The sequence below is a fragment of the Chlorocebus sabaeus genome, chromosome 2, assembly GCF_047675955.1.
Source record: "Chlorocebus sabaeus isolate Y175 chromosome 2, mChlSab1.0.hap1, whole genome shotgun sequence".
NCBI lineage: Eukaryota > Metazoa > Chordata > Mammalia > Primates > Cercopithecidae > Chlorocebus > Chlorocebus sabaeus.
This window is the reverse complement of record NC_132905.1, coordinates 92468647-92495804: the sequence shown is the minus strand read 5'-3', so window position 1 is coordinate 92495804 and position 27158 is coordinate 92468647. Positions and strand designations below refer to the sequence as shown.

Sequence of the window (27158 nt, the reverse complement as noted above, 5' to 3'; positions counted from 1 at the left end):
CAGCAGGGTACACTTGTAACATCCCACAAGCAAAAACAGAACAAATTATTTGGAGTCTAGCCTCTTATAGCTGAAGATTCCACGTTGCACTGGGGCTTGCATTCCTTGGAGGTGGAGAAGATCATTCTTAGGACTAGGGAGCAAATTGAGGTTTTAAAACATGAACCCAGAACCAACCCAAATGCTCATCAACAATAGACTGGATAAAGAAAATGTGGCACATATACACCATAGAATACTATGCAGCCATAAAAAAGGATGAGTTCATGTCCTTTGCAAGGACATGGATGATGCTGGAAACTATCATTCTCAGCAAACCAACACAAGAACAGAAAACCAAACACCACATGTTCTCACTCATAAGTGGGAGGTGATCAGTGAGAACACATGGACACAGGGAGGGGAACATCACACACCAGGGCCTGTCAGCAGGTGGGGGACTAGGGGAGGGATAGCATTAGGAGAAATACCTAATGTAGATGATGGGTTGATGGGTGCAGCAAACTACCATGGCATGTGTATAACTATGTAACAAACCTGCATGTTCTGCACATGTGTCCCAGAACTTAAAGTATATTAAAAAAAAAAAAGTATTATCAAAAAATGAACATATCCTGTGGAATAAAGGCAACTTCAAAGAGTTTGTCGATATGATAGATTAGCATTTGGAATTTAGACAGTAAAATAAATGCAGACAATTATGAATTGTATTAATGAAATGAAATTGCTTTCCACAGTGTCTCTGATGTTTTAGGACTTCTTGTCCACAAATAGTTTGAAGCACTGCTATTGCTCTCTGGGTACTAGGCAGAAAAGCCTTTGGGACTATGGATAGATGTGTGAGGCTATTATTTCTGGGCTTTGGCAGTAAGAAATACGATCTATTCCACAGGAAAAAAACACGGAAACCAGAAGACATGGTAATTCAGGGTTCAACCACAAGAAAACAAAAAGTTCAGTTACACATAATTGCACTTTTCTAAGAATCAATAGTAGCATATTAACAAATAGTTGTTTAATTAATATTTAATTTGGTTTGCCAAGGGAATTCTTAATAAATTCTGAATTATTTCATAGAAAAAAACATGAACCCACCCCCAGTTCTCATCCTAGTGTTCCGAGTTTTTACCATTTCTGAATCACTACCTTGGCATCAGTGAAGAAAATCCTGATTTGATGCACTCTTGCTGCTTGGGGGACAGGACTTATTAACCCATGACCCCAGTAGCATCATAGATAAAAAGAGTGTGTGAAAAAGAAGTGAGAGGATATGGGAAATGGGAATACGAAGCCTGGATTATGTGCAGAATGAAAGTCAAACTCTGGACAGGGCATCCCAGGCCTGCGAAAACCAAAACCAGGCTATGGATCCAATCTGAATTTCCTCAGCTTCATCTTCCCCGCAACCAGCACACACACCCTGGGCCCTCCCCAGCTCACAAGGGGTGGCTCCACTTCTGTGCTTTTCCTCACAGGTTCTCCATCTGGAAATGCTGCCCACCGTTTTGATTTACCCAGTAGACCCCATTCTTCAAGGCTCAGGCCATTGCACACCAATTCCTTCAATCCCTCCTTCCTTCTTCTGTCATCCAGTCAACACCCTTAGCATGACCCTTGGCACCTCCGTACTGGGAACTCACACAACAAATACACACTGCATGTGCGTGATACGTGGACACTTACAGGCTCTGAGAAAGAAAAAAGGAAAGAAGTCGCTGCCCTCATGGAGCCCGTATTCCCCCAGCCCTGACGAATCTCCTGTTCCTTTCTCCCAGTGTATTTCTTCCCTTCTGTTAGAGTTATTCCTAGAGTCATCCACATGGAGAATGAGCCTGCACCACCACCAGGGTCCTGATCTGCACGTGGTGGATGCCCAGCCACTTGCTCTTTGTATTAAATGCCTTTGAGAATCTGTTTTATAATAAAATGAGATACCCCAGCACAGCCCCCAGCAAGCAAGTAAACAGGGAGGAACTATCAGTGTCCAAGTATAGGATACACATTTAAAAATTAAAATAATCTGGTTATGTTTAAAACGAGTGGCCCTTAACTTTAACTGGGGAGTGTCACTTGTCAATCCGGAGATGTACCAGGTGTACCAAGACGGACACACTGGGAGATAGGCAGGGAGTCTGTGCCCAGGCTCTGTAGCCCCTCAGCCCCAGGCAGCAGTGTCTCCAGCTGCCTGTGGTCCAGAAAAGCACAGTTAGCTTGGCAACAGGTTGGTGGTTTGTGGTTGCTGCTCATTCCCTGGTCCCCTTTACAGGCCTGCTGCCCCCCGATTTGCCATAAGACAGGCTACTTGCAAGAAGGTTCATCTAGAAGCAGATGTGTGCTGTACAGCTGATGGGTGGGGGTGAGGATGGGCAACCCGCTTCTTTAGTAGACTGCGTGCAGTGTTAGAGAGCGCTGGGGCAGCACTCATCAGTTAGGATGCATAAAAATGCCAACCCCCAACTCTCAGTTTTTAAAGTTGCATAAATTCCAAATGTAACGTATCACCATGTGCAGTCTTGGAAGGCTCAATATTGGCTTTAAAAAATTATTTTACTAAGGACTCTGTGTTGTCAACTTGAGGGAATGGCTAACAAGCTTTCTTTTCTATGACAGCTACTAAAAATATGTTCTTCATAAAGTGTCTTATTACTATCAGACCGTGGGTTACTTCAGTAAGTACAGACTGTGTCCTAGCCACGCTTAAATCCTCAGCAGCAGTGATTCTCAATCTTTTTGTTTCAGGACCCTTTTACACTCTTAAAATTGATTGAGGATTCTAAAAAAAAAAAAAAAAAGTTTATATGCATTATATCTATTGGTAGAAATAAAAACAGAAATTTTCAAACATTTACTTATAAATTCATTTAAAAATAACAATAATAAGGCCAGGTGCGGTGGCTCATGCCTGTAATCCCAGCACTTTGGGAGGCCAAAGTAGGCAGATCACCTGAGGTCAGGAGTTTGAGACCAGCCTGGCCAATATGGTGAAACCCTGTCTCTACTAAAAATACAAAAAATTAGCCAGGTATAGTGGTGGGCACCTGTAGTCCCAGCTACTTGGGAGGTTGAGGCAGAAGAATAGTGTGAACCCAGGAGGCAGAGCTTGCAGTGAGCTGAGATCATGCCGCTGTACTCCAGCCTGGGTGACAGAGCAAGACTCCGTCTCCAAAAAAAAAAAAAAAAAAAAAAAAGAAAGAAAAAAGAAAAAATTAGCCAGGCATCAGGCATGGTTAATAATTAGCTGTAATCCCAGCTATCCAGGAGGCTGAGGCAGGAGAATCATTTGAACCCAGGAGGCGGAGGTTGCAGTGAGCCGAGATAACGCCATTGCATTCCAGCCTGGGCGACAAGAGTGAAACTTCATCTCAAAAAATAAAAATAAATAAATAAACTCATTGCATGTTAACACAAATGAGATATTTTTATGAAAAGTAACTCTATTTTCCAAAAAAAATGTTAATGAGAAGTGGCATTGTTTTGCATTTTTTGCGGTCTCTTTAATGTCCGGGCTAACCAGAGGCAGCTGGATTCTCAGATCTGCTTGTGCCTGCCCCTGGAGGGGTCTGGGAACCCCAGGGCGTTCCTGGACCACACTTTGGGAATGACTGACCTGCAAAGCTTAGGAGAATCACTGACCTACAGAGCATAGTGTGGTACCTGGCACTGTGCTAGGCAGGGAGATATAGCAGTGAAGAAAAAGGACACATTCTCTGCCTTCCTGAGGGATGGTATGGGCTGAATAATGCTCCCCTAGTTATGTTGAAGTCCTAACCCCCAGCACCTCAGAATGGGACCTTATTTGGAGGTAGGGCCTTTACAGAGGTAATCCAATTCAAATGAGGTCCTTAGGGTGGTCCTTAATTCAGTGGGACTGATGTCCTTATAAGAAGAGGTAATTTGGACTCAGAAACAGGCATGCGTAGAGAAAGGATGATATGAAGAGAGAGGGGGAAGATGACCATCCACAAGCTAAGGAGGGAGTCCTCAGGAGGAGTCAACCCTGCTACTACCTTGCTGTCTGACTTCCAGCCTCCAGAACCACGAGAGGATAAATGTGTGTTGCTTAAGCCCGTCAGTCTGTGGTACATTGTCTTGGCAACCCTAGCAAATGAACACACAGACTATGTATTGCATATTGAAATTGGGTTTTAAGGCAGTAATAAGGCTCACGCTGCTGCCTTGAGGAAAATTCAGCTGCAAAAGAGGATCCTCTGTTTATTAATACGGAGACATGTTCTACCAGATAGAGCTCTGGAAATCCAGGTTCTCCATAGACAAACACAGCAGTGAACAGTTTTTCCAAATGCCTCCTTCCTAAGCAGAAAGGAAGTGACACCACTGTCTTCCATTTGCCATCCAGAGCTCATTAAAATCTACAACCATCACCGGTCCACAGGTAAACAGAGATTTCAGGGCAGGGGAATACTTTGGTGCCGTTACTCCTTTCAGTTGCCACAAGTCAGTTTCCCTAAAGGCTGCCCTATTAGAGGATGGATGGGTGGGAGCCTCAGTGAGGTACTTCCTGTGTGAGTGAAAGCCTTTTACAATGGCCATGACCCCTTACAGACTCTCTGAATGAAAAGCACCGATTCTCAGTTCCCAGAGTTTCTGCATGTGATGGTGAATGGAAGTTCCCGTTGCATGTGGGACAAAGGATGGCTGTAACATTTTATTAGGTGTGGCTTTTGGTGTACACATGGCATGTGCAATATATGCATTCTGATCGCATTTAGTTTTAAAAATAATAAAACTTTAAAGATAGAAAGAATTTTCTTTGCAGAACCCTTATGAGATGGAAAATATTAGTGCAACACAGAAGAAGACAATTCCCGGGCTGCTAGCCAAGACGGCTAGAGAGACTCCACTTCTCTCTGAGTCAACACCCAGGTTCCTGCAATGGCCTGCAAGGCTCTACCACCCCCAGCCTTTCCTGGTTCACCTCCTGGTTCTTTCTCTCTCTCCTTTCCAGTAACCCCTCCTCCCTGGCTGTTCTTGTTCCCATCGTTCCACGTGCAGCCCCCACCAGTCCACTTTGGCCTTGTTCTAGCTGTTGCCAAGGCTGGAAGGCCTATTCTTCATGGATGCATGGGGGCTCACACCCTCCTCTCCTTCACGTTTTCTCAGGACCACCCTGACCACTCTAAATTAAAAGCAGCAGCTTTTTTCCTGAGTCTCTAGTTCTGCCTTCCATTTCTTCACACTTTTATCACTTGCCACCTTCTAATCCTGATATCAGGCTTGAAAAACAAGGTTATAAATTTACCCTATCAATTATTGGTTGATTAAGTGATTTTCAGAAATTTTCTATGGCTTGTAGTGCTAGAATATAAGCCTTGTGCAGATAGGTGTCTTTGTGGTTTTGGGTCATGGATGTAACCTAGAAGCAGCTAGACAAGTTTCTAGGGTAGAAAAGGTGTTCAGTACATATTTGTTGAACTTATGAGTAAGAGAATATTCTTAGTCCTGGAAGATATGTGTGATCCTAGTGGAGACTAGAAATGGCCTTTCTCTGAGGCAAACTGCTAAATCCTCTGAATAAAGGTATCTCTAGCCCATCTGACTCAGTCCCACACCCCTGGACTATGGAATAACCAGTTCAGGGGGTGATTAAAATGACTACATAGGCACAGAAATTTTAACTTCAGGTTGTCAGTGTAGCAGAAGCAAAGATGTTTGCCGTGTTGTCTGTGAAGACGTGCTATAAAATCATCCCCCAAAGTAAACTATAATGGCAGCCATGCCCTCAGATTGTTCTGGAGGATATAGGCAGGGAATCAGGCACTGCCTTCAAAACTCTTGCATAATAAATCTTATGTTGGAAAACTGTCTTAGACCTGTTTAGAAATCTTGCATTTTCTGTCTTAGAACCTTCCCTCTTGAGCTGATTATTATCATCCAGTAATTACACTTATGTGGCCTTGGGAAATAAATTGGATAAAACCTAACAAGTTATTAAACATGCACCTGCCATCCCTCCAACAGAGTTTCACCCTTGAAATTAAATGTGCTGTGCTTCCTGGCAGCGCTGAGGCCACTGGAGTGGCTCCTAAGTGATGTCTTGGAAGAAGTGAAACGCTGGTAGAGAAGTGGCCCGGGAGAGTGCACAGAGGAAAACTGACATTTAGAGAACGAGGAGAGAAAAAGGAGGGCATAAAGATATGGGGGATGGAATTGTCAACCAAATAGGAGGAACAGCAGCAATATGGAAGCCAAAGAAAAGAGGGTTAGAAAAGGGGAGAGTGGCCAACACTATGAACTGCTCTTGAGTAGGTGACAAAGAGACCACCTGGGAGTGTACGTTTGAGGGAACCCCCAAAAGCTCACTCCTAATCATGGCAGGACAGTGTCAGAACCAGACGACAAGGCTGGAGAAGAGAGCAGGAGATGAGAATCTGTTAAAGAGCTGTAAAATACTTAAGTAAGTAAGTATGGCCAATTTTTGGTTCCCTACATCACCAGCTTCCACCCCCACCTTCGGACTCCCAGACCAACACTACTCTTGCCTGAAAGCAAAGTATGAAGGTTAGAGACACTGACGTGAGTGAAACTAAACTGAATGTTTGAGAGATCCTGGATAAATAAATATTGGATATTTTTGTTGGATAAATATTGCTTGAATAAATATTGTGAAAGTGCATTGTGATTGCAGAAATACTGAATAAGCATCAGATTCATTAATAAAAATTCTGCCTCACATCTCACATGTCAGGGCCCATGGGAACCTGTCTGGCCACTACTTGGTGCATTTTCTTTTTTTTTGTTTTGAACCAGAGTCTCACTCTGTCACCCAGGGTGGAGGGCAGTGGCTCAGTCTCAGCTCACTGCAACTTCCACCTCCTGGATTCAAGCAATTCTCCAGCCTCAGCCTCCCGAGTAGCTGGGATTACAGGCATGCGCCACCACACCTGGCTAATGTTTGTGTTTTTAGTAGAGACAGAGTTTCACCATGTTGGCCAGGCTGGTCTCGAACTCCTGACCTCATGATCCGCCCATCTCGGCCTCCAAAAGTGCTGGGATTACAGGCATGAGCCGCCACACTTGGCCGGTGTGTTCTTCTACAGGGCCCAGGGAGCTCAGTGCTCCAGTCGGCTGGTTTTCCAGTTCAGGAGCTTAAGGCTTCAGATTCAGCAGTGGCAGAAGTGGTTTCTTGACTTTCAGCTGCCCTGTTCTTTGCACCTTTTTTTATTTGTTAAGTCAATCTAAAATGCATCAGTGTTCACAAATAAATAGCGACAAGTGCAAGTCTGCTGGAGTGGAAGAGAGCAAGTGCAAATTCTCTTTCCCTTTAGCTAAGTTGCTCTTTGAAGTAGGCATAGCCCCATGACACTCCCGTACAGCTTACTGTGCAGGTTGGATGAGCGGGCAACTTGGAAGGCCCCACCTGCTCTGCAAGGAGGTAGTCCTGCACAGCACCGGGTGGTCAGATGTCCACTACTCACCTACCTGCCCCCCCACAGGTGACTCTGTGCTGCTTGGAACCTGCACAATGGTGCATAGCATTTCCCAGATCTTGAAGCTTCCTTTTATTCCCGGGAAAGATAGATGTGGACACCCATGACCTCACTTCTTCCACAACGAAGAATCTGAATAAGTAAAGAGGTCCAGTAAGGAGGCAATGCAAAGACCGAGGTTTAGACTCTGTGTACACACCAAGATTTCAAGTCACCAGGCTGTTCTGCAGGCCTTGATGATTTGGGTATGAATCTACAGACTTTTTTAAAGAGTATTTGTGACTTTCTTTTTTTTTGTTTTTGAAACAGAGTCTCGTTCTGTCGCCCAGGCTGGAGTGCAGTGGCATGATCTTGACTCACTGCAACCTCTGCCTCCCAGGTTCAAGCGATACTCCTGCCTCAGCCTCCTGAGTAGCTGGGACTACAGGCACGTGCCACCACACCCAGCTAATTTTTTATATTTTTAGTAGAGATGGGGTTTCACCATGTTAGCCAGGATGGTCTCTATCTCCTGACCTCGTTGTCCGCTTGCCTCGGCCTCCCAAAGTGCTGGGATTACAGGTGTGAGCCACCTTGCTCAGCCTTGTGACTTTCAGAGTAGACATATTTATAGAGGGGCTCAAGCCAGATGGCAAAAGAGCCCTAGTGGGTGTGATGTATGTATGTGTAGTTTGAAATTGTTAGAGGGATTGCTCTCCTGGTTCAAAAGTGTTAGGTTTTGAGGTCAGCACTCCCAGAGCCATAAAAATCAAGTCTCACTGGCAACTAACTTGTTGGTGCATGAAAAGTGTTACCAGGACGGGGTCTACCCAGTGCCCATCTATGTCACAGGAAAAGCATGAGCTCAGCATATAGCATTAGCAAAGGGCTCTGATGCCCTGGCTACTTAGTCCCCTTTCCATGTAGCAACCACTATATATTTATGTACTGGAAAATCTTCTGCAAAGCACAGGCTTAGCCTCCCAGCCCCAGGGAGTCAGACATCATCACTTATCAAGCTGAAGAAAGACCTTGGCAGGGATTGGACCCTCACAGCGGGTAAAGACTAACTCTTCCTACATAAGTCAGTGTCTAAGAAAAAGAAAACGTCTGTGTTCATGTCTGCCTTATACAGTGTGTGGCCCATGCCAACAATTATCTGGGGACGGGGATAGAAAGCAAAGGAAGGAGGCCCCTGGACCATCACGTGAATAGTGGAGACTTATTCACGTGCTCCTGTCTCTGCCAGAGCCCCAGTTTCTGCAAGAGTTTTGGTTGGTATTACCATGTTGCCATGTTTATCATTATTATTATTGAAGTGCTTTATGTGTAGAACAGATACCATATTCTCGTGCAAGAGAATAGATCCTTTCCATACTTAAAAACATGACACTAGCTCTCAGGGTGCCGACTAGCTTCTTATTACCATTAGCACAGGAGGAGATACCCACAAGATCGAGGAAAATTAAAGTCTAGGGGCAGCAGGGAAAGACCCTGCAGTTAGCATCTAACTGGGATGCATAGACACTTTTTAGCAACTCTATACGTGGTAGATTTCTACCTTATCTGCGTGTCTGCTCAGAGATGGAGGAGGTAGAGACTGCAGGCTGGCTATGGCTGAAAGAGGATGTTACTAGTTAAACAAAATCGATTTCACTTTGGTGCACAATGGAGCCTTAGAAAACGTCAGTAGACCAGACCCTCGTTTTAGATGAGGAGCTTGGAGACTTGGGACACGAGGGGAACTGAGTGGTGGAGCTCCAGGGGTAGCTGGATCTTGAGCCAGTGGCCCTGTGCTCTTGCGGCTCCTTCTTAAAGTGCCCATGCTGCATCCTGGCACTTGCATGTTGAACCTGGTATGGCACACCTGTCTGGGGACGGGGGGACCGCACCAATTATTTAAAAACTTAAGGTTGTCTTGACACCCCCACCCCCCACCCCCGTCTCACAGGAAATTTTGGATTGAGTGTTTGAAGGCATGAGAGAGACACCTGATGAAAATTAGCTGAAAGCACAGACAGAGTTGTGGGCGGAGGCCAGGACATCTGCTGCCCCTATCTGTGCTTGCCAGGGTTTTCCATTGTGCCAGAATTTTCTCATGAATAAAATTCCTGGAATTTTATGGAAAACAATGAATCCATGTGTCAGAGATTCACAGATGAGACACATTCCAGAGGCGTAGCACACTGTATTTTTAGCCTTTGTGTGTTTTGAAAGGGCCAAGCATAAAACTGCCGAGTGTTCACGGAGCTCCTTCTGAAGAGGAGTGAGATGAGGCACCGTCCCTCCCCTGCTGTTCGGAGAAGGACCGCAACAATAGCAAAAAAAAGTACAAGCAACTTTGCTACTCCTTAGCTTGGCCTTCGTGTTTCTCAAGCCCTGAATCACCTGAGTTTCAACCTGGACTTGTACGTTTCAAAAATCAGGAGGGCAGAATGATGGTGTGAACTTCTTAGCCCGACTGCCATAAAAGCACTTCCTCATAGAAGTTTATGAAAACTTCAACAAGTTTTAGGGAAAGTTACCATAACGAGCATTATGAATTCCACATCCCAGAAGAAAACCCTTTTCTTCAGAAGTTTGAGGGCTATCAACTATGTGCCTTGTGCTATTCTAGGTTAAAAAAAAAAAAAAAAGGACATTATGTTACAAGACCCTGGTATATTCATTCATTTATTGTCCTGTTATGTAGAGAATACCAGCAGCACGCTGGGGAGCATACCAAAATTCATTCCTTCCTGCACAAAGCTTTGGGTTAATTGATATTAAACAAACTAATGTAGAATTTGAATGGAAACCCCACAAAAAAATTGGACCAGGGACCAAAAAGACTAAATGAAAGTGGCAGTTGTGCTCTTGAAATAAAAGACGCTAGATCTCCCTTCATCTCTGTTAGGTAGATACATGGTTTGAACATCCAGTACTTACAAAAAATAAGTGATAATTTGCACACAAGAGGCTGTGATTTTCCTTGCATCTGGCTTGTTAGAATAGTATGACTAGAGATGGGTGATTCTGATGGTTCACATGTGGAGGTCTGGAGTCAGTCACATCACCTTTCTATCATGTGATGATAATTTAAATACAGTATTAAGATTTATGAAACCCGTTACACACACAAGCTTATTTGGCCCATTTAACTGTCCTGGGAGAGAGCTGCTTGGCAGCTGGTTGCCATCAGTACCACCTTTATAGTTGCAGAAATTGAGAGTCCAAAAAGGATATTGCAGCAGTTGAAGTGAACAGGCACCCAGCTCACCTGGGGAAGTTGTTTCAAAGCAGATTCTGATTCAGCAGAGCTGGAGACTCGGAATCTGCGTTTCTGGCAAGCTCTCAGCTCACACTTGGGGCAGGAAAGGGTTAAAGGATTTACCCAGGTGATTCCCAGAGCAAGGGCAGAGCCCAGCTTGAAACTCACATCTTCCATCTTCAGATACCCATCCCTGGCTCCCGTGCTCTACCAGACGGTCTCCTACCCATTGGTATAGCTTCATGTTCATCCTCCACTGAGTGATTAAAAAAAAGGAAAGAAGAAGTTTTTATCTCAAATGAATTATTTAAAACTAGATTAAAAAGAAGGAAAAGGGTTTTGATGAATATTCGTGAGTAATATATGATGACAGTGATTAGAGAAATAAAAACAAGTTTTGAGTGTCAAGAATAGAACCAGCCCTAACGAATAGTGAGTGCATTTTTTGCACCCATGTAAAACATACAAACAGGAGGTTTCCACAGATGTTTTTATACTTTTTGCTCATCTCCAAAGAAGGAAAGGAGCCTCCTGGGAAGAAAAAGTGATTCTTCTTCTTTTTTTTTTTTTTTTTTTGAGATGGAGTTTTGTTGCCCAGGCTGGAGTGCCATGGCGCGATGTCAGCTCACTGCAACCTCCCTGTCCCGGGTTCAAGCAATTCTCTTGCCTCAGCCTCCTGAGTAGCTGAGATTGCAGGTGTGCACCACTACACCCAGCTAGCTTTTTGTATTTTTAGTAGAGACAGGGTTTCATTATGTTAGCCAGGCTGCTCTCAACTTCTGACCTCAGGTGATCCACCTGTCTTGGCCTGCCAAAATGCTGGGATTACTGGAGTGAGTGAGCCACTGCGCCCAGCCAAAAAAGCGATTCTTTAAAGAAGAAAATAAGAAGCTATTAACATCACAGGCACATTGTTTGTTGAACAGTTAAATGACATTTGCCAGGGCAAAGAGTCCTAGTTCATTGTCCTTTCAAATGCATTCAGGGTTTATTCTGCATGGCACTGAGAAAACAAAGAGTTGTTTTAAAATTACGTTGGTTGAAATTCTTAATCTCCCAAGGCTCATTTAAATCTAGTTTTCATTATGTGGGCATAACTATTCTTTCTTTAACATTTTTCTACAATACTCCAATCTTTCACAATATTTCTAGAGTTTCTGATTTCCAGATTGAATGCTCCCTCCTTCTTTTGCCAATGTTCATTTTCCAGTAAGTCTTATTCTGTTCATAGGTTGCTTAGCTCTAAGAAGTCTCTATTTAAGCCTATGCGGATTTAAGGTGAAACTCTGCAATAATGTCCTCTTTGGTAGTATGACTGCAGACATATTGCCAATGGCAATTATTTTCCAAATTCCCTGGAACTCCTGGCCATTGGCTACACAACCCATTCATCTCACAAAAACATGTCTCTTCATTTGGATGTAATAGAATTTTGTGGACCCCATTTATAACATTATGATGGAACTCTAAGATATCAGTAATATCACCTGATAACTTAGTCCTAGGGCTATTATGAACACCAACAAACATCTGAGGTTAAGAAATTATCTTATTTCTTTTTTTTTTTTTTTAATTTATTTATTATTATTAAACTTCAAGTTGTAGGGTACATGTGCACAACGTGCAGGTTTGCTACATATGTATACTTGTGCCATGTTGGTGTGCTGCACCCATCAACTCGTCATTTACGTCAGGTATAACTCCCAATGCAATCCCTCCCCCCTCCCCCCCTCCCCATGATAGGCCCCGGTGTGTGATGTTCCCCTTCCCGAGTCCAAGTGATCTCATTGTTCAGTTCCCACCTACGAGTGAGAACATGCGGTGTTTGGTTTTCTGTTCTTGTGATAGTTTGCTAAGATGATGGTTTCCAGCTGCATCCATGTCCCTACAAAGGACACAAACTCATCCTTTTTTATGGCTGCATAGTATTCCATGGTGTATACGTGCCACATTTTCTTAATCCAATCTGTCACTGATGGACATTTGGGTTGATTCCAAGTCTTTGCTATTGTGAATAGTGCTGCAATAAACATACGTGTGCATGTGTCCTTATAGCAGCATAATTTATAATCCTTTGGGTATATACCCAGTAATGGGATGGCTGGGTCATATGGTACATCTAGTTCTAGATCCTTGAGGAATCGCCATACTGTTTTCCATAATGGTTGAACTAGTTTACACTCCCACCAACAGTGTAAAAGTGTTCCTATTTCTCCACATCCTCTCCAGCACCTGTTGTTTCCTGACTTTTTAATGATCGCCATTCTAACTGGTGTGAGATGGTATCTCATTGTGGTTTTGATTTGCATTTCTCTGATGGCCAGTGATGATGAGCATTTTTTCATGTGTCTGTTGGCTGTATGAATGTCTTCTTTTGAGAAATGTCTGTTCATATCCTTTGCCCACTTTTGGATGGGGTTGTTTGTTTTTTTCTTGTAAATTTGTTGGAGTTCTTTGTAGGTTCTGGATATTAGCCCTTTGTCAGATGAGTATATTGCAAAAATTTTCTCCCATTCTGTAGGTTGCCTGCTCACTCTGATGGTAGTTTCTTTTACTGTGCAGAAGCTCTTTAGTTTGATGAGATCCCATTTGTCAATTTTGGCTTTTGCTGCCGTTGCTTTTGGTGTTTTAGACATGAAGTCTTTGCCCATGCCTATGTCCTGAATGGTACTACCTAGGTTTTCCTCTAGGATTTTTATGGTATTAGGTCTAACATTTAAGTCTCTAATCCATCTTGAATTAATTTTCGTATAAGGAGTAAGGAAAGGATCCAGTTTCAGCTTTCTACTTATGGCTAGCCAGTTTTCCCAGCACCATTTATTAAATAGGGAATCCTTTCCCCATTTCTTGTTTCTCTCAGGTTTGTCAAAGATCAGATGGCTGTAGATGTGTGGTATTATTTCTGAGGACTCTGTTCTGTTCCATTGGTCTATATCTCTATTATCTTATTTCTAGGAGCAGCATACAGAGGAGCCAGCCTTGAAAATGCTTATATTTTAATAAAGGCAAGGCGAGGGGAGAAGTCTGTGGGCAAAAAGAATTGCTGGTACCAGCCAGGCCTTCTCAGAGCCCTGAAAAACCCAGTGAGTCCAGAGCAGGGAAAATCGGCTGAAGGGCATGGAGGGGATGGATCCCTAGCTAAGTCTGTTCTGAAGGGATGTGCTGAGCGTAGCATAGGGGAAGGCACCGTGTAGGATAAGAGAGGAAGGAGCAGAGGTGAAACGGGAAGAAGCCAGATTCTCTGTATCTTTTAGGCAACATTTGCCCTAGTGGATATGATTAAAGATAAAAAATGTCTGAAAGTCCTCTTAAAGCATTCTATTAGTAAAGATAATAAGGATAAAGATTTTCATCTCTCCTTATTATCTTAATATGTATTTAGTAATATGTATACATATGTATGATGTATTTGTATATACATATGTATTGTATATATGCATGTATTTGTATAGGCATCTATTAGCATATACGCATACACTTATATATGCATTTGTATATATGCATATACGTATCTGTATATGTGTGTGTATGTATATATGTATTTGTGTATGTATGTATTTGCATGCACGCACACATGTATATGTGTACATATGTATGCATGTGTGTGTGTTTGTATATATGTATGTGCAAATGTATCTGGACACTAGTTCTGGGTCTCATTTTCTTAGCACTGAACTAGTGTTGTGAGTGTTGAAATTGTTTGACACTGAAGTGATACCATATTGGAGAAATACTCTCTTTAGAAGGACTTCATTTGCCTACATACATTTTTCCTTTGAGGTTAATCCAAGAATTTTTTATATTTTTGAAGGACTAAAATAGCAATGTGTTAAATTAGAAAAACGTGAACACAAAGCTAGATACTGCATTTAATATAAGATGTTAATGCTTCCTTCTCTGAAGAATTAAGAAAAAAAGAAAATCATATCAAGAAGGGGCAAAACTGTTCACCCCCAGTTTGGCAAAGCTTCTTTCGCTTCCTACGTTTGGCTTTTTTCTGTGTTGTAAATAAAAGACACACTGGTCAGATGAAGATTCTTTCTTAATGAGATACTGGTGGCATCAGAATGGCAAAAGTGCACACATTTAGAATAAAGCCTCCTGAAGCACTGGCGTATCTTCGTCAGGCTTATGGTGGGAGAGCAGAGCTTTTTCTAAGCGCATTGCCTATTTTGTTTGTGGTGCTTTTTCCTCCTGCAAATACAATTAGATACTAGACCTTTTAGAAGCATCTACTGTATGTGTGCTGCCTTAAAGAGAAACTGTAAACAATAGAGCCTGCGACAGCCTAATAAATAGTTTTCCAATATCCTTAGGTCTACAGACATCCATTAAAGGCCACCCAAACTGGCACAGGCTCCAGCATATTTTTAAATGGTTCTCCTACCTGTCCTAGTTTTCCTGCATAGTACTCATTAAGAGAAGGCAGGCATCCACCTGCAATGAACACATCCCAACACCTGGTCATGTCTTTGTGTCTGAATAATCTGATTCATCAAAGAAAAGAACAGGGTTGTTAATTTAAGCCATTGCAAAAGAAATGATTAACTGTATGCGGGGTCCATTGCTACACATCTCTAGGCTCGCAGAAGAGAGCGGTATACCTAGAGAAGTCCTTACTGATTTCCAACACTCTCCATTTACTGTCCAGATCCTTTGTTCCATCCTAGATCCAGGGATTCTGGACATTTATCCCTTCATCTTTCTTCTGTCTCTTCCCTCTACCAGCCTTTCTCTCTCTGTCTCTATCTAGATGTTTCCATCTCTCATGGCAAGAGCAGGCACCAAAACACTCCACCACGTGACTTTTCTTAATCCAACTTCTTCCTTCCAGTAACACCCAGGTAGTGGCCAGTGTACAGCCTTGGGGAATGATTCCATTCAGAGACACAAACCCTGTTTCTACCTCGTCCTCCCTGTTGATGTTACTTCTCTAATCCCACTTTCTGATGGGTGGGCAAGAATCACAACTGACCTTATAGGACAGTTGTAAGGATTAAATGATCATTTTTCATAAAATGTAAGACATCATTGGTTATAAAATGTCCCATTATTTTATCTGCCATCAGAGAAGAAGAAATGCTGCCTAATACCTAGGGTAGGCCTTTCATTTTCGTATTTCAGAGTTGATAAAATGTGAAAAGTGGTGTATCTTATAATCAACAAAATTGAATTTAAGAGGATATTGCATGCAAAGTGCTTAACGAGGTAACCTGGTTTATTTGGTGGGTAAGCTATTTTTGAAAGTGGTTAAAAGATATCTTATACATGGCAGTATAGGGAGTTAAGTGATATACCAAATTCTGCTTGTTTATATGCAAGAGAAATTTAAGGAAGGGTTTTGTATTGGATTGAAATGAGATTAAAACTGACAGAAAAAGCAGGCTATTGATTTCAGATGATATTGGCTTCCTAAATGAATGATCTCCACACTGTATTGTGATAGCAGCAAGGACTTCTTTCAGATTGTTTTATTTTTTATTTTATTTATTTATTTATTTTTGAGACGGAGTCTCACCCTGTCACCCTGCCTGGAGTGCAGTGGCGTGATCCCGGCTCACTGCAGCCTCCACTTCTACGGTTCAAGCAATTCTCCTGCCTCACCCTCCCGAGTAGCTGGGACTACAGGCACCCGCCACCACGCCCAGCTAATTTTTTTTTTTTTTTTTTTTTTTTTTTGTATTTTTAGTAGAGACAGGGTTTCACCATGTTAGCCAGGATGGTCTCAGTCTCCTCACCTCGTGATCCACCCACCTTGGCCTCTCAAAGTGCTTGGATTATAGCAGTGAGCCACCATGCCCCACCCAAGATTTTTTTTTTTTAAGCATGATCATGATCATAAAATTCTTATTCCACTTAGTTGTTGCATTTGTTTTTCAAGCTGAGTCCCAGCTACTCAGGTCTAATTCTGGCCATCTTCCTAATTTTTGAAAACCATGAAAGGACCATTTCCCTGAATGCCTTTGTTTACTCCAGATGTGAACTTCAGTTGACCATTCTTTTTTTTTTTTTTTTTTTTGAGACGGAGTCTGGCTCTGTCGCCCAGGCTGGGGTGCAGTGGCCGGATCTCAGCTCACTGCAAGCTCCGCCTCCTGGGTTTACGCCATTCTCCTGCCTCAGCCTCCGGAGTAGCTGGGACTACAGGCGCCCGCCACCTCGCCCGGCTAGTTTTTTGTATTTTTTAGTAGAGACGGGGTTTCACCGTGTTAGCCAGGATGGTCTCGATCTCCTGACCTAGTGATCCGCCCGTCTCGGCCTCCCAAAGTGCTGGGATTACAGGCTTGAGCTACCGCGCCCAGCCCAGTTGACCATTCTTTAAGATTTTCTCAGTTTCAACACTTTCCCACTTCCAGATTTTCAAGAGTTTAAGTATGATGGATTCTGTGTATTAACAATGTAATATTTTTATGAGCTATTGGGATCACAAATTAGAATCAATTTGGACCCTTATTTTCTAATACTTTGGTTGAGAAATATACATCTTGCAAAATATTCATCTGTTATAGAAAGGCCTCAGGATTCCTGAAATATTTTGCTGAAAATGTCAGTGTGCTTTCAACTTTGTTAGCTTTCTTTTTTAGTGTTTTAATCTAAGTATTTTGAATCCTTTATTGTACTCTAGTTACTTGAAAATAAATGCATATTTTAGAGTTATAATATGAAATGCAACCTGGTGGGACCTCCCCTCATTTCTGGAACTTATCCCATGACCAAAATCCAAAGGAATGGTCCTCATATGTTATTGGTATATTCTGTATTGAAATGAAATAATAAACACTGTAGTACTAACACAGCAGTACCTTTTGTTTGGGGGTAATTTGCTTAGAGTTATGTGTTTCTCATAAGTTCTTTAAAAATGGCCTTGGTAGCCTGCCATTTGCCTGATGGGAATATCCCAGCTTTCCTGGAGCTACAGAAAAAAAAACACCCCACACATTGGCAAACACCAATCTAAAGTTCAGGTCTTTTTATGGTAACATAGAAGTAGGCATATGAAATTATTATTATGCCATATATCTGCCAGATTTTGATGTTTAAAATATTCTCTGTTACAAAGCCACCAAAGCAGATCCCAAGCGCTGTGGCTGGCCAGTTTCTGCAATAACAATCTATACATGCTAACTAAGGCAGCGGCTTACCCCCGCCGGCAGGTAGGCAGGCAGGTAAGTAGGTAGGTGAGATCTCCTAGCTATAAAGAGGAGGAGCCAGGCTGCAGGGAAGGAGGGACATGTCAGTCAAGGCCAGGAAGTCTCTCCTAGAGCTGGAGTTAAAGAACTCATGTGGTCCTGGTTAGCAGCCTGTGTTCAGCACTCTTTTTCTGGTTTTAATCCTACTGGGCTAGATCCTGTCTCCCCTTTGAAGTCACAGGGCTGCCAGGCAGGGAGGGTCCTATGCAGCAGCCTGTGTCCATTCAAGCTTTAACCAAAGGGATGATGAAACCTGCCAACAGCCAAGTCAAATGGGAGGACAAAGATGTGGCGGGGCTGTGGCTTGGTTTGCTTTCGAAGAACAGCACTTAACGTTTGTGACCTCTCTTGTGGAAGGGGGTCTGTGAAAACTCCCCTCAGCTGCTTTTTACTCCCCGAATGTGGGTGTGAGAGAGGTTTTCTTTGTTCATTTGATCCCTTTTCCTGAGCTGTACTTCATTCTAGGTGTTCAGTAGCCTTTGTTGAGTGAGAGTCATTTGGGGGCATAGTTTGGGTTGCTGTGTCTTTTCAAAATGTGGACAGTATTTCACCCCTTTTGAAATGTTTATCCTGAAGCTTCCTTATTTTCAAAGTTTTTCCCTTCTAATGAGCAAAAGCAACTGAGGGTTTGCTTGCAATATTCTGAATTATATCCCCTTTCTCATTTCTGTGCAATATTAACTGTGAGAAGAATTTTAAGATGCAAAGAAAGAAGGCGTGCCTCCCATATCTCTAGCATTTCTAAGGGTTTTTTCCTTCCTAAATCGATCTCAATTAACTTTGATTTCTTTCTTTAGAAAACCATGTGCTGAAATAATGCTTTGCCAGATGTGAGAATGGATTCCTTCCCCTACAAACACACACTTAAACTTCATTTGAGTTCTAATATTTTGGTTTTTTTTTTTTTTTCTTATTCTATCTTATGCTACATTATGTGGCTGTTGACTTTATTTGCAAGAGTATCTTACTTTATCTTGGAGAGATACTAATACTTTAAAGTTATTGCTTGTTTGTTGTTGTTGCAGCTGTTTTCTTTTTAGTTTGTAATTTTAAATGTAGCCTGTTTCTTATATATATAACCTGTTTTTGCCAATTTCTGATATAAATCACACATTCGTTCATGTTTCTCATCATGGGTGAGCCAAAGCTAACATTACATAGTGTGTTATTCCCCTGCGAGCCTTGGTTGAGGCTCAGGCCCAGGAAGGAGAGAGGCAGCAGCCATCAGCTCTGTTTCCTGTTCTGAGCCTGTAAAACACACTACCCAGTGCCACCATGGGAAGGGAGTATCTGTTTTGCAAAAATTTTTTAAGAAGGTCTAATTTTTGTCTGAATTAGCATGACTACGCTAAGTCTATGGTGCTGATTTTACTTTGAAACCCACATCTGTGTGTTTAGACTCCTTGAGTTGGCCACTCAATTGTGACTGGAAGAGAAAGCCATGCATTTCAGGCTCCCTAACATCTAGGATGCCGTTTCTGTGCTGTCAACCTCTGTGTCACTGTCTCGTATTATTTTTGATTGTTGCTAAGTTTGATTTTGCTGTCTATTCAAGATGATTTTTTTTCCCCTCGTGCCTGATTCTGGTCCTCTGTCTGGCATAGCTGACTTTTTGGTACATTTTGTGTTACTCTTTGAACACCAGGCTTCGTCTTTCCCAGGGTGTCACAGGGCTGTAATTCTACAGGTTCTAATGGAGTCCAGGACAGGCACTTTTGCATATGCACAGACAGCTGACCACCACTTTCAGAGACAGAGGGTCAAGTTTCTTCTGATTCTTTCTCCTTGCTGATTCTCAGTGCAGTGTGTCTGGCAAAGAAGTGTGTGCACTTGGGAAGCTAAGGAAAAAACTTGGTCCTGGGGCAGGTGGAGGATCGAGCGACAGAGTAGATGTGGGGTTGGGGTGATTGTTTCCTAAACATGCTGATCTTTCTGGATGGGGAGGGAGCTCTCCATCTCAGAAGGGCTGCTTCTAGGATGAGATCACTGATGGGAAGCACCTTATTTATTTAAAGGCCAATTCAAAGAAGGGGAGGAGGGTGCTAATTTAAACACATGTCCCAAATGAAAAAAAAAATGTCACAAAGGGCATCATAGGGCTGTGGGGGCAAGGAGAAGGCAGGTGGTAATTCACACGTCATTTCCGTCACTAACCCCCTAGTTGATCATGGCCAGCTCATTCAAGATTAGCTCTGGACCTTTCTAGGTCTCAGAGTTCTCATTTGGAGATGAGAAGTTTGGACTGGAAGGGTCTGCAAAGCCCACACTCCCCTGCTTCCCCTGCTCTGGCCCCAAAGTTATTTTTTTCTTTTTTTTTTAAATAAAAATGTATGGCCCAACTAGCCTTTGCTTCTCACTAGTTGATGTCAACACTGAGGATGCCAAAGGACTGATATAAAAATGAGCATTCATATGGGTTTTTTTGGCCTAAGAACCAAAATGGGATTGTATCACAACAGCGCTGTGTGGTTGCAGCAGAAGGCGCATTTAAGTGGTTGAAATTTCCCAAACTTGCCATTGCTCATTGGCTGTAGAATATAAACATAGCCATTGGCTAACCACTTGTTTGACTTAAAACCATGAAAAATGGTTGATCCAGCAATGACAAATGGCTATTTATTCTCACCAAATCATGCAAAAGAGCAAAGATATTAATCGAAAGTAAGGGGAAAAAAGAGCTTGTGAGTGATCCAGATATTTTAAACATCGTGGTGTTTGGAAGCATCTGGATACTTCACAGCTTTTTTTTTTTTTTTTCTTTTTTTGTTCATTTATCATCCAGATGTTCACCATCATGGAATCACCACTTGAAACTCTACTTCGGCTAATAACTTAGAGTGGAAACGTTTGTATCTTTGGTTGGTTGCCCTTTGGTGCTCCATTGATCCCTCTGTCTTCCTCTAAGTCCCTCTTCCTCAGAATCCCCGGGAATGTGGCAATTTTGCCAGATGCTTAGGTGTTGGCCTTCACATTTCTTTTTTTAATCTTCATGACCGCTCTGTACCCTGTCTGCTTGAATTATAGATTGCATTTGTCAAATAATGACACATGCAATTGGGTGTCTTCTAAGACCTTTGAAATTCAACTTCCTTAAGTTGAGATTAAAGTGGATATTCTGCTGCCCCGCCGCAGTCAAGCCTGGGATGCTTGGAGACCTGCATAAAAGTTTTTCTAGGCTGGCATTTCTAACTCTTACTGTCTGGAGGAAAGAAAAACAGGCTACTTTTTTCTTCTGAAAGGTAGAAATGGAGACGGTAAAAACTATCTAAAATGTGGTCCCAGTTAGAAAGGACTCTGAAATCAACAACTTTTTGAAACATGACTGTCTGTTGGAGTGTCTTGAATTATGTGTTTCTTTGGGCATTCAGGAAGCCTTATCAGTTGTGAGTGAGGACCAGTCGTTGTTTGAGTGTGCCTACGGAACGCCACACCTGGCTAAGACGGAGATGACCGCGTCCTCCTCCAGCGACTATGGACAGACTTCCAAGATGAGCCCACGCGTCCCTCAGCAGGACTGGCTGTCTCAACCCCCAGCCAGGGTCACCATCAAAATGGAATGTAACCCTAGCCAGGTGAATGGCTCAAGGTAAGGAGACTTCCGCCCCTTTCTCTCCCCGACTTCCCATTTTCCTATCCTTTAGAAAGACAAAGTGGAAGTGAGTCATGCTTCTCCAAAGATTGACTTAGAAAACAAGGCCACTGTGTCTGTAGTCTCAGCTACTCGGGAGCCTGAGGCAGGAGGATCGCTTGAATCCAAGAGGCAGAGGTTGCAGTGAGCCGGGATCATGCCACTGCATTCCAGCCTGGGCGACAGAGCAAGACTCTGGCTAACAAAAAAAAAAAAAAAAAAGAAAAAGAAAAAAAAGAAGGAAGAAAGAAAGGCCATCGAACGGTGACGTTGGGCAGCGCTGGGAAAATGTGTTCTCCAGTGGTTTGTGTAGAGGATGGAGTTTGTAAAATCAGTAGTATATTTACCAAGAACTCCCTTTGAAGATGTGTTCAATTCTATTTCCCAGGCATGAGGGCTTGTGGGAGGGGAGCCTTGCCCACATATGGTGGAATTCATCTGAGGTTTGATTGCCTGTAAAATAATGCTGTCTTATGTTTTCACAAAGGGAGAGTGTCAGCTAGTGGCCAGGCGGTGCAGCGTACGTCCAAGCCGTTTGAATTTGCTAGTGGATCTCCATTATCTGCCCTCCACCCTCACCCCACCCTCCGATCCCTGCGGTCCTCTTCTCTTAATGCCTGCTGTTTTATTTTCTCCTCTTAGCTTACACGTAAAGCCCGCTCCGGTGTCTCCCGTAGTTTATTAGCTTCCCGAGTTTGTCATGAACATGCGACTGTCATGTAAAATGTATTGCCAAATGCAGAACTGTCCCTGGCCCTCAAAAAGCATTGAATTATGTGTAGTTTTGAAAAATAAAATTAATTTTAATTATTATCTAATACCCCATATGTATTCAGGAAAAAGAATATCAAATCTTAGGATAAAGAACAGATTATTTCTTTTAAATGTTGCATAATCTACCATCCGGTCATAAGAACAGCTCACATTTTCAGACACTTTACTGTGTACAAAGCTCTTTTATATCCAATAGCCCCTCAGTCCTCCCAGCAGCCCCTGATGAAGCATACTTGACCCTATCTGATGGATGAAGAAACCTGTGACCAGGCATTTCCAATCTGACCCCAAATCACCACTTAAATGGAATCAGAATTTGGATTTAAACCAGGAGCGTTTGACTCCACACCCTGAGCATTTTCCACTCAGTTGAAGCTGTAATGGGGCCTTTTTGTTACATACATGTTTGAACGCTAAAAAGGTTTATTATAAATGTCATAGTTTATAAGTCTGGAAACGGTTGCGTCAATTCCTAGTGTGGTGTTAATGAAGGTGCCAAGTCACAGTGTCCTAGAGGGAATGTCAACAGCAAGGCTGGGCGTGCCAGATGGGGAGATGGGAGATGCCAGAACGTTCCTCCACTCCGAGAAGTCAGTTCGCGTCTGTGCATCTAGCTTCCTGAAAGGGCACTGGCTCTGATGCTAAATATTGCCACCACACTGGTCCTTTAAGTGAAGCTCAAGGCGGGCTCATCTTGGATCTCATCAAGAGATTCCTTCCAGGAGTTATGGAAGGACATGGGTAGAAAATGCAGTGATGGGTCCAGGGCACCAAAGCTGTGAGAAGTTAATGATTACATCTAAATATTTGTTACCCATAAGTCCTGTACATTTGATACAGTGTTTCTGCTGGTCATTAACTGTATATATTTCTGAAACACAGAAGAATGCAGGGCAATTGTGTTCTAAAGAATGCAGCAGTGTTCATGCAGGAGATCAGTTGGTGGAACGTAACCTGGGAGCACTGAATGAATTCTGTTTCGGGTGGAGTCATATGATCCCATATACGCCAGCGTGATCACGGCAGACACGCTAAGACTGGGACATATTTCTAAAGCTTTCCTTATGCAGAGGCTAATTTCTACCTATGGGCAATTCACCTGCAGGGAGGTGGGGGATGTTGGAAAGGGGAGAGAGAGGAAGGAAACACCTCAGACAAAGGGGCACTGAGATGATTTCCGATGGACAACAGGCAGAGTGAGCCATGTCCTGGCCCTTGTTTGAGAGTCTGGCCTGGGGCCAGTCTGGATTCAGCAAGTCTCCAAAGGGAGACTGAGTGAGGAGGCGAGAACAGTGCTCCAGAAATGAAAGTTTCTGCTGTTCTCACTGTGTTATTCCCGAATTTAAAATAAAATAAGCATTCTGTTTGTGGGAGAAGTGCAAACACTGTTTTCCTTAGCGTGGGCCTGTGATTCCGCTTGGTAGCTGCTGTCTCCTCTCCCTCCTGGCCAGGCATGGGGCTGCTTTTCCAGCCTATGTTGTGACCCCAGGGTGCAGGCTGGGAGTTTGGGGCAACCCTGAGCCACAGGCAAGGGGCTTCAATCCATAAGAAAGACACCAGGGGCTTCAGTCCGTAAGAAAGAAAGACACCAGGGGCTTCAGTCAATAAGAAAGACACCAGGGGCTTCAGCCCATAAGAAAGAAAGAAACACCAGGGGCTTCAGCCCTTATGAAAGAAAGACACCAGGGGCTTCAGTCCGTAAGAAAGAAAGACACCAGGGGCTTCAGTCCGTAAGAAAGAAAGACACCAGGGGCTTCAGCCCGTAAGAAAGAAAGACACCAGGGGCTTCAGTCCGTAAGAAAGAAAGACACCAGGGGCTTCAGTCCGTAAGAAAGAAAGACACCAGGGGCTTCAGCCCGTAAGAAAGAAAGACACCAGGGGCTTCAGCCCATAAGACAGACACCAGGGGCTTCAGCCCATAAGAAAGAAAGACACCAGGGGCTTCAGCCCATAAAAAAGAAAGACACCAGGGGCTTCAGTCCGTAAGAAAGAAAGACACCAGGGTCTTCAGTCCATAAGAAAGAAAGACACCAGGGGCTTCAGCCCATAAGAAAGACACCAGGGGCTTCAGTCCGTAAGAAAGAGAGACACCAGGGGCTTCAGCCCATAAGAAAGAAAGACACCAGGGCATTTCCCCCAGGGCCCTCAGCGCAGCAGACTGGGGAAAGCTCCTGGGTGTTTTATTCTGTCAGGCAAGTGAAAGGCTGGTGCTGCACTGAGGGTCTCTTTCTGGGAAATCTTTTTCAGGGGAACTGGACATTTTCTTTTTCTTTTTTCTTTTAGATGGAGTTTTGCTCTTTTTTAGCCAGGTTGGAGGGAAGTGGCACGATCTCGGCTCACTGCAACCTCCACCCGCCGGGTTCAAGCGACTCCCCTGCCTCAGCTTCCTGAGTAGCTGGGATTACAGGCATGCACCACCATGCCGGGCTGAATTTTGTATTTTTAGTACAGACGGGGTTTCACCATGTTGGCCAGGCTGGTCTCGAACTCGATCCACCCACCTCGGCCTCTCAGATTGCTGGGATTACAGGTGTGAGCCACTGCGCCCGGCCTGGACATTTTCTTTCAAGGAAACAATGGGAACTTTAAGAGCTTCCTATCTCAGGGCTCACAGAATTCTCATTGCTCCCGTCATAAACTTTCAATGCTGTTCCAGCTCTTGAAGCATCGGTGATGTGTTTTGGTGGGTGAATACTGAGTGAAGACCATCATGTCATCCTCTTCATCCTCCGGGTCCTCTGGTGGATTTGCAGCGATGTGGGTTTGGCGGGTGCTGTTCATGAAGAGAACAAGGTGGACCCCATCTGCCTTCAGTCCAGGCCTACGTGCCTCCTTTGAGGAAAAGGGCAGCTGGGTTGAAATAGGCAGGGGAGGAACACTGACTGCAGAGGCCGCCTCAGCTTTGAGGCATCTAGCAGTGTACAGATGTCAACCAGTCACCAAGTGTCATCGTCTCCCACCCCCAAGGATGTTCCAGGGGGAGGGAGAGGAGTGGCTGACACTAATCCCCTTTGTAGAAGAGAAAGATACAGAGCTCATGCCCGTCTGCCCCAGAGCTCAGTGTGTCTCCTGGCATTGTGTCTGGGTGCTGGCCTGGTGTATCAGTTGGGATTCTCTAGAGAAAGAGAACCTATAGGATATTTTAATATTTTAAGGTATTTATTGGAAGGCATTGACTAATGCAGTTGTGGGAGTGGGCAGGTCTGAGATCTGCAGGGGAGGCTGGCAGGCTGGAAACTAGGCAGGATTTCTGTGTTACGGTCTTGAGGCAGAATTTCTTCTTCTCTGGAAACCACAGGCTTTGTTCTTAAGACCTTCAACTGATAGATGAGGCCCACTGACATCATCCAACATAATCTCCTTTAGTCAAGTTCAGCTGACTGAGTTACCTGCGCAAAATGCTTTCCCAGTACCACCTCAGTTAGCGTTTGATGAAGTCACTGGGTGCTACAGCCTGGCCAAGTTGACCCAGGAAACCAACCCCCACACCTGGCTTCCAGGGATGCTGCACTGATCAGGGACTGGTGGCCCGTTGTACTTTTTAGATCTCCAAACCAGTGTGCTCTGGGGGGTCAGTTCACTGCTACTGCTGGAACTCAGCCTGACTAGTGGCGTGTCAGGTTAGAGGTTCTCTAGGGGACTGCTCAAGCTCAGTGACCTGAAAGAGCTGAAACGTAAGTGGTGAGTCAGTGTCCTGCTATTAAGAATCCAACGGGCTTCCTGAAGGGGACTGGGGGAAAAGAAAGCTGAAAAGTTATCAGTGGAGCTAAGACTCATCTCAGCCAGAGGTTGGAGGCAGCCTTGGGGCAGACAAGGGCTGCCTGGGATCCAATCCGCAGGCTTTGCTGACTCACTGTGGTTTTGTTTTTTGTTTGTTTGTTTTTGGTTTTTTTTTTTTGAGACAGAGTTTTGCTCTTGTCACCCAGGCTGGAATGCAATGGCACGATCTCGGCTCACTGCAACCTCTGCCTCCCAAGTTCAAGTGATTCTCCTGCCTCAGCCTCCTGAGTGGCTAGTTTTCATATTTTAGCAGAGATAGGGTGACCATGTTGTCCAGCCTGGTCTCGAACTCCTTACCTCAGGTGATCCATCCGCCTCAGCCTCCCAAAATGCTGGGATTACAAGCGTGAGCCGCCATGCCTGGCCTCACTATGGGCTCTTTACGAATGTCAGGTGCAGCTCCATAAAAAGGAACATGGGCGTGATTCACTCTGCTTTATTTTGGACACTGTGAACCAGCACTGGGCTGTGTTAGCCCAGCTTGAGGGGCGGGGGCAGAGGTCAGGTTCATGGAGACGCAGATTCTGCCGTGGAGGGGCTCACAGCAGAGATGCTGCAGATCTGTGTGTGGCTCCCTGACTCCGGAGGAGCCCCGCTGGGAATGCAGCTCCTGAACGCTCCACTGCCTGCACCTGCATCCTTCCAGATGCCAAAGCCCCAGGCCAGCTGTGCCAGGGAGTTAGCCCATCTCCTGGCCCCTGGCCCAGTAGCTTCTTCTAATTGTCCCTCCTCTTAGCTTATGCATAATGGGCTTTCCTGTAGTGCACGTGCCTCTTGAAGTCAAGTCCAAGGGGAAGTTACGTAAGTCAGATATTACTCTTTGGCTAGAACTTGTGGGCTGTTACCTTTGTGGCCCCTGACTATCTTGCAAACACCTCCATGGGAGAAGTGCTCTCTCTGCAGCGTAGGTCTTGCAAGAACATGGCCCACCTCCTTCTGCATAGAATGTCCAGCTTGGGAATGGTGCCCTCTGTCCATCCCTATCCATCCAGTACCCATGGAGAAAAAGGCCATGTGCTTTGAGAGGAAGGAAGGACTTAGTTCCCAACCGATTAGTGGAATTCTACAAAACCTCAGCCCTAACGTGCTTACAAGCTCCTGAAATGAAATAC

General features: G+C 44.0%; 1 protein-coding gene across 6 annotated transcripts in view; it reads left to right on the top strand.

Moving 5' to 3' along the window:
- ERG (ETS transcription factor ERG) overlaps positions 1–27158 on the top strand; it is a 285662-nt gene that overhangs the window by 197567 nt on the left and 60937 nt on the right. For all 6 annotated transcript variants that reach the window (XM_007968079.3, XM_007968105.3, XM_007968098.3 and 3 more), the window contains one exon: positions 21233–21450. In XM_007968079.3, coding sequence (XP_007966270.1) covers positions 21233–21450 — 218 coding nt within the window. The remainder of the gene's footprint in view (positions 1–21232; positions 21451–27158) is intronic.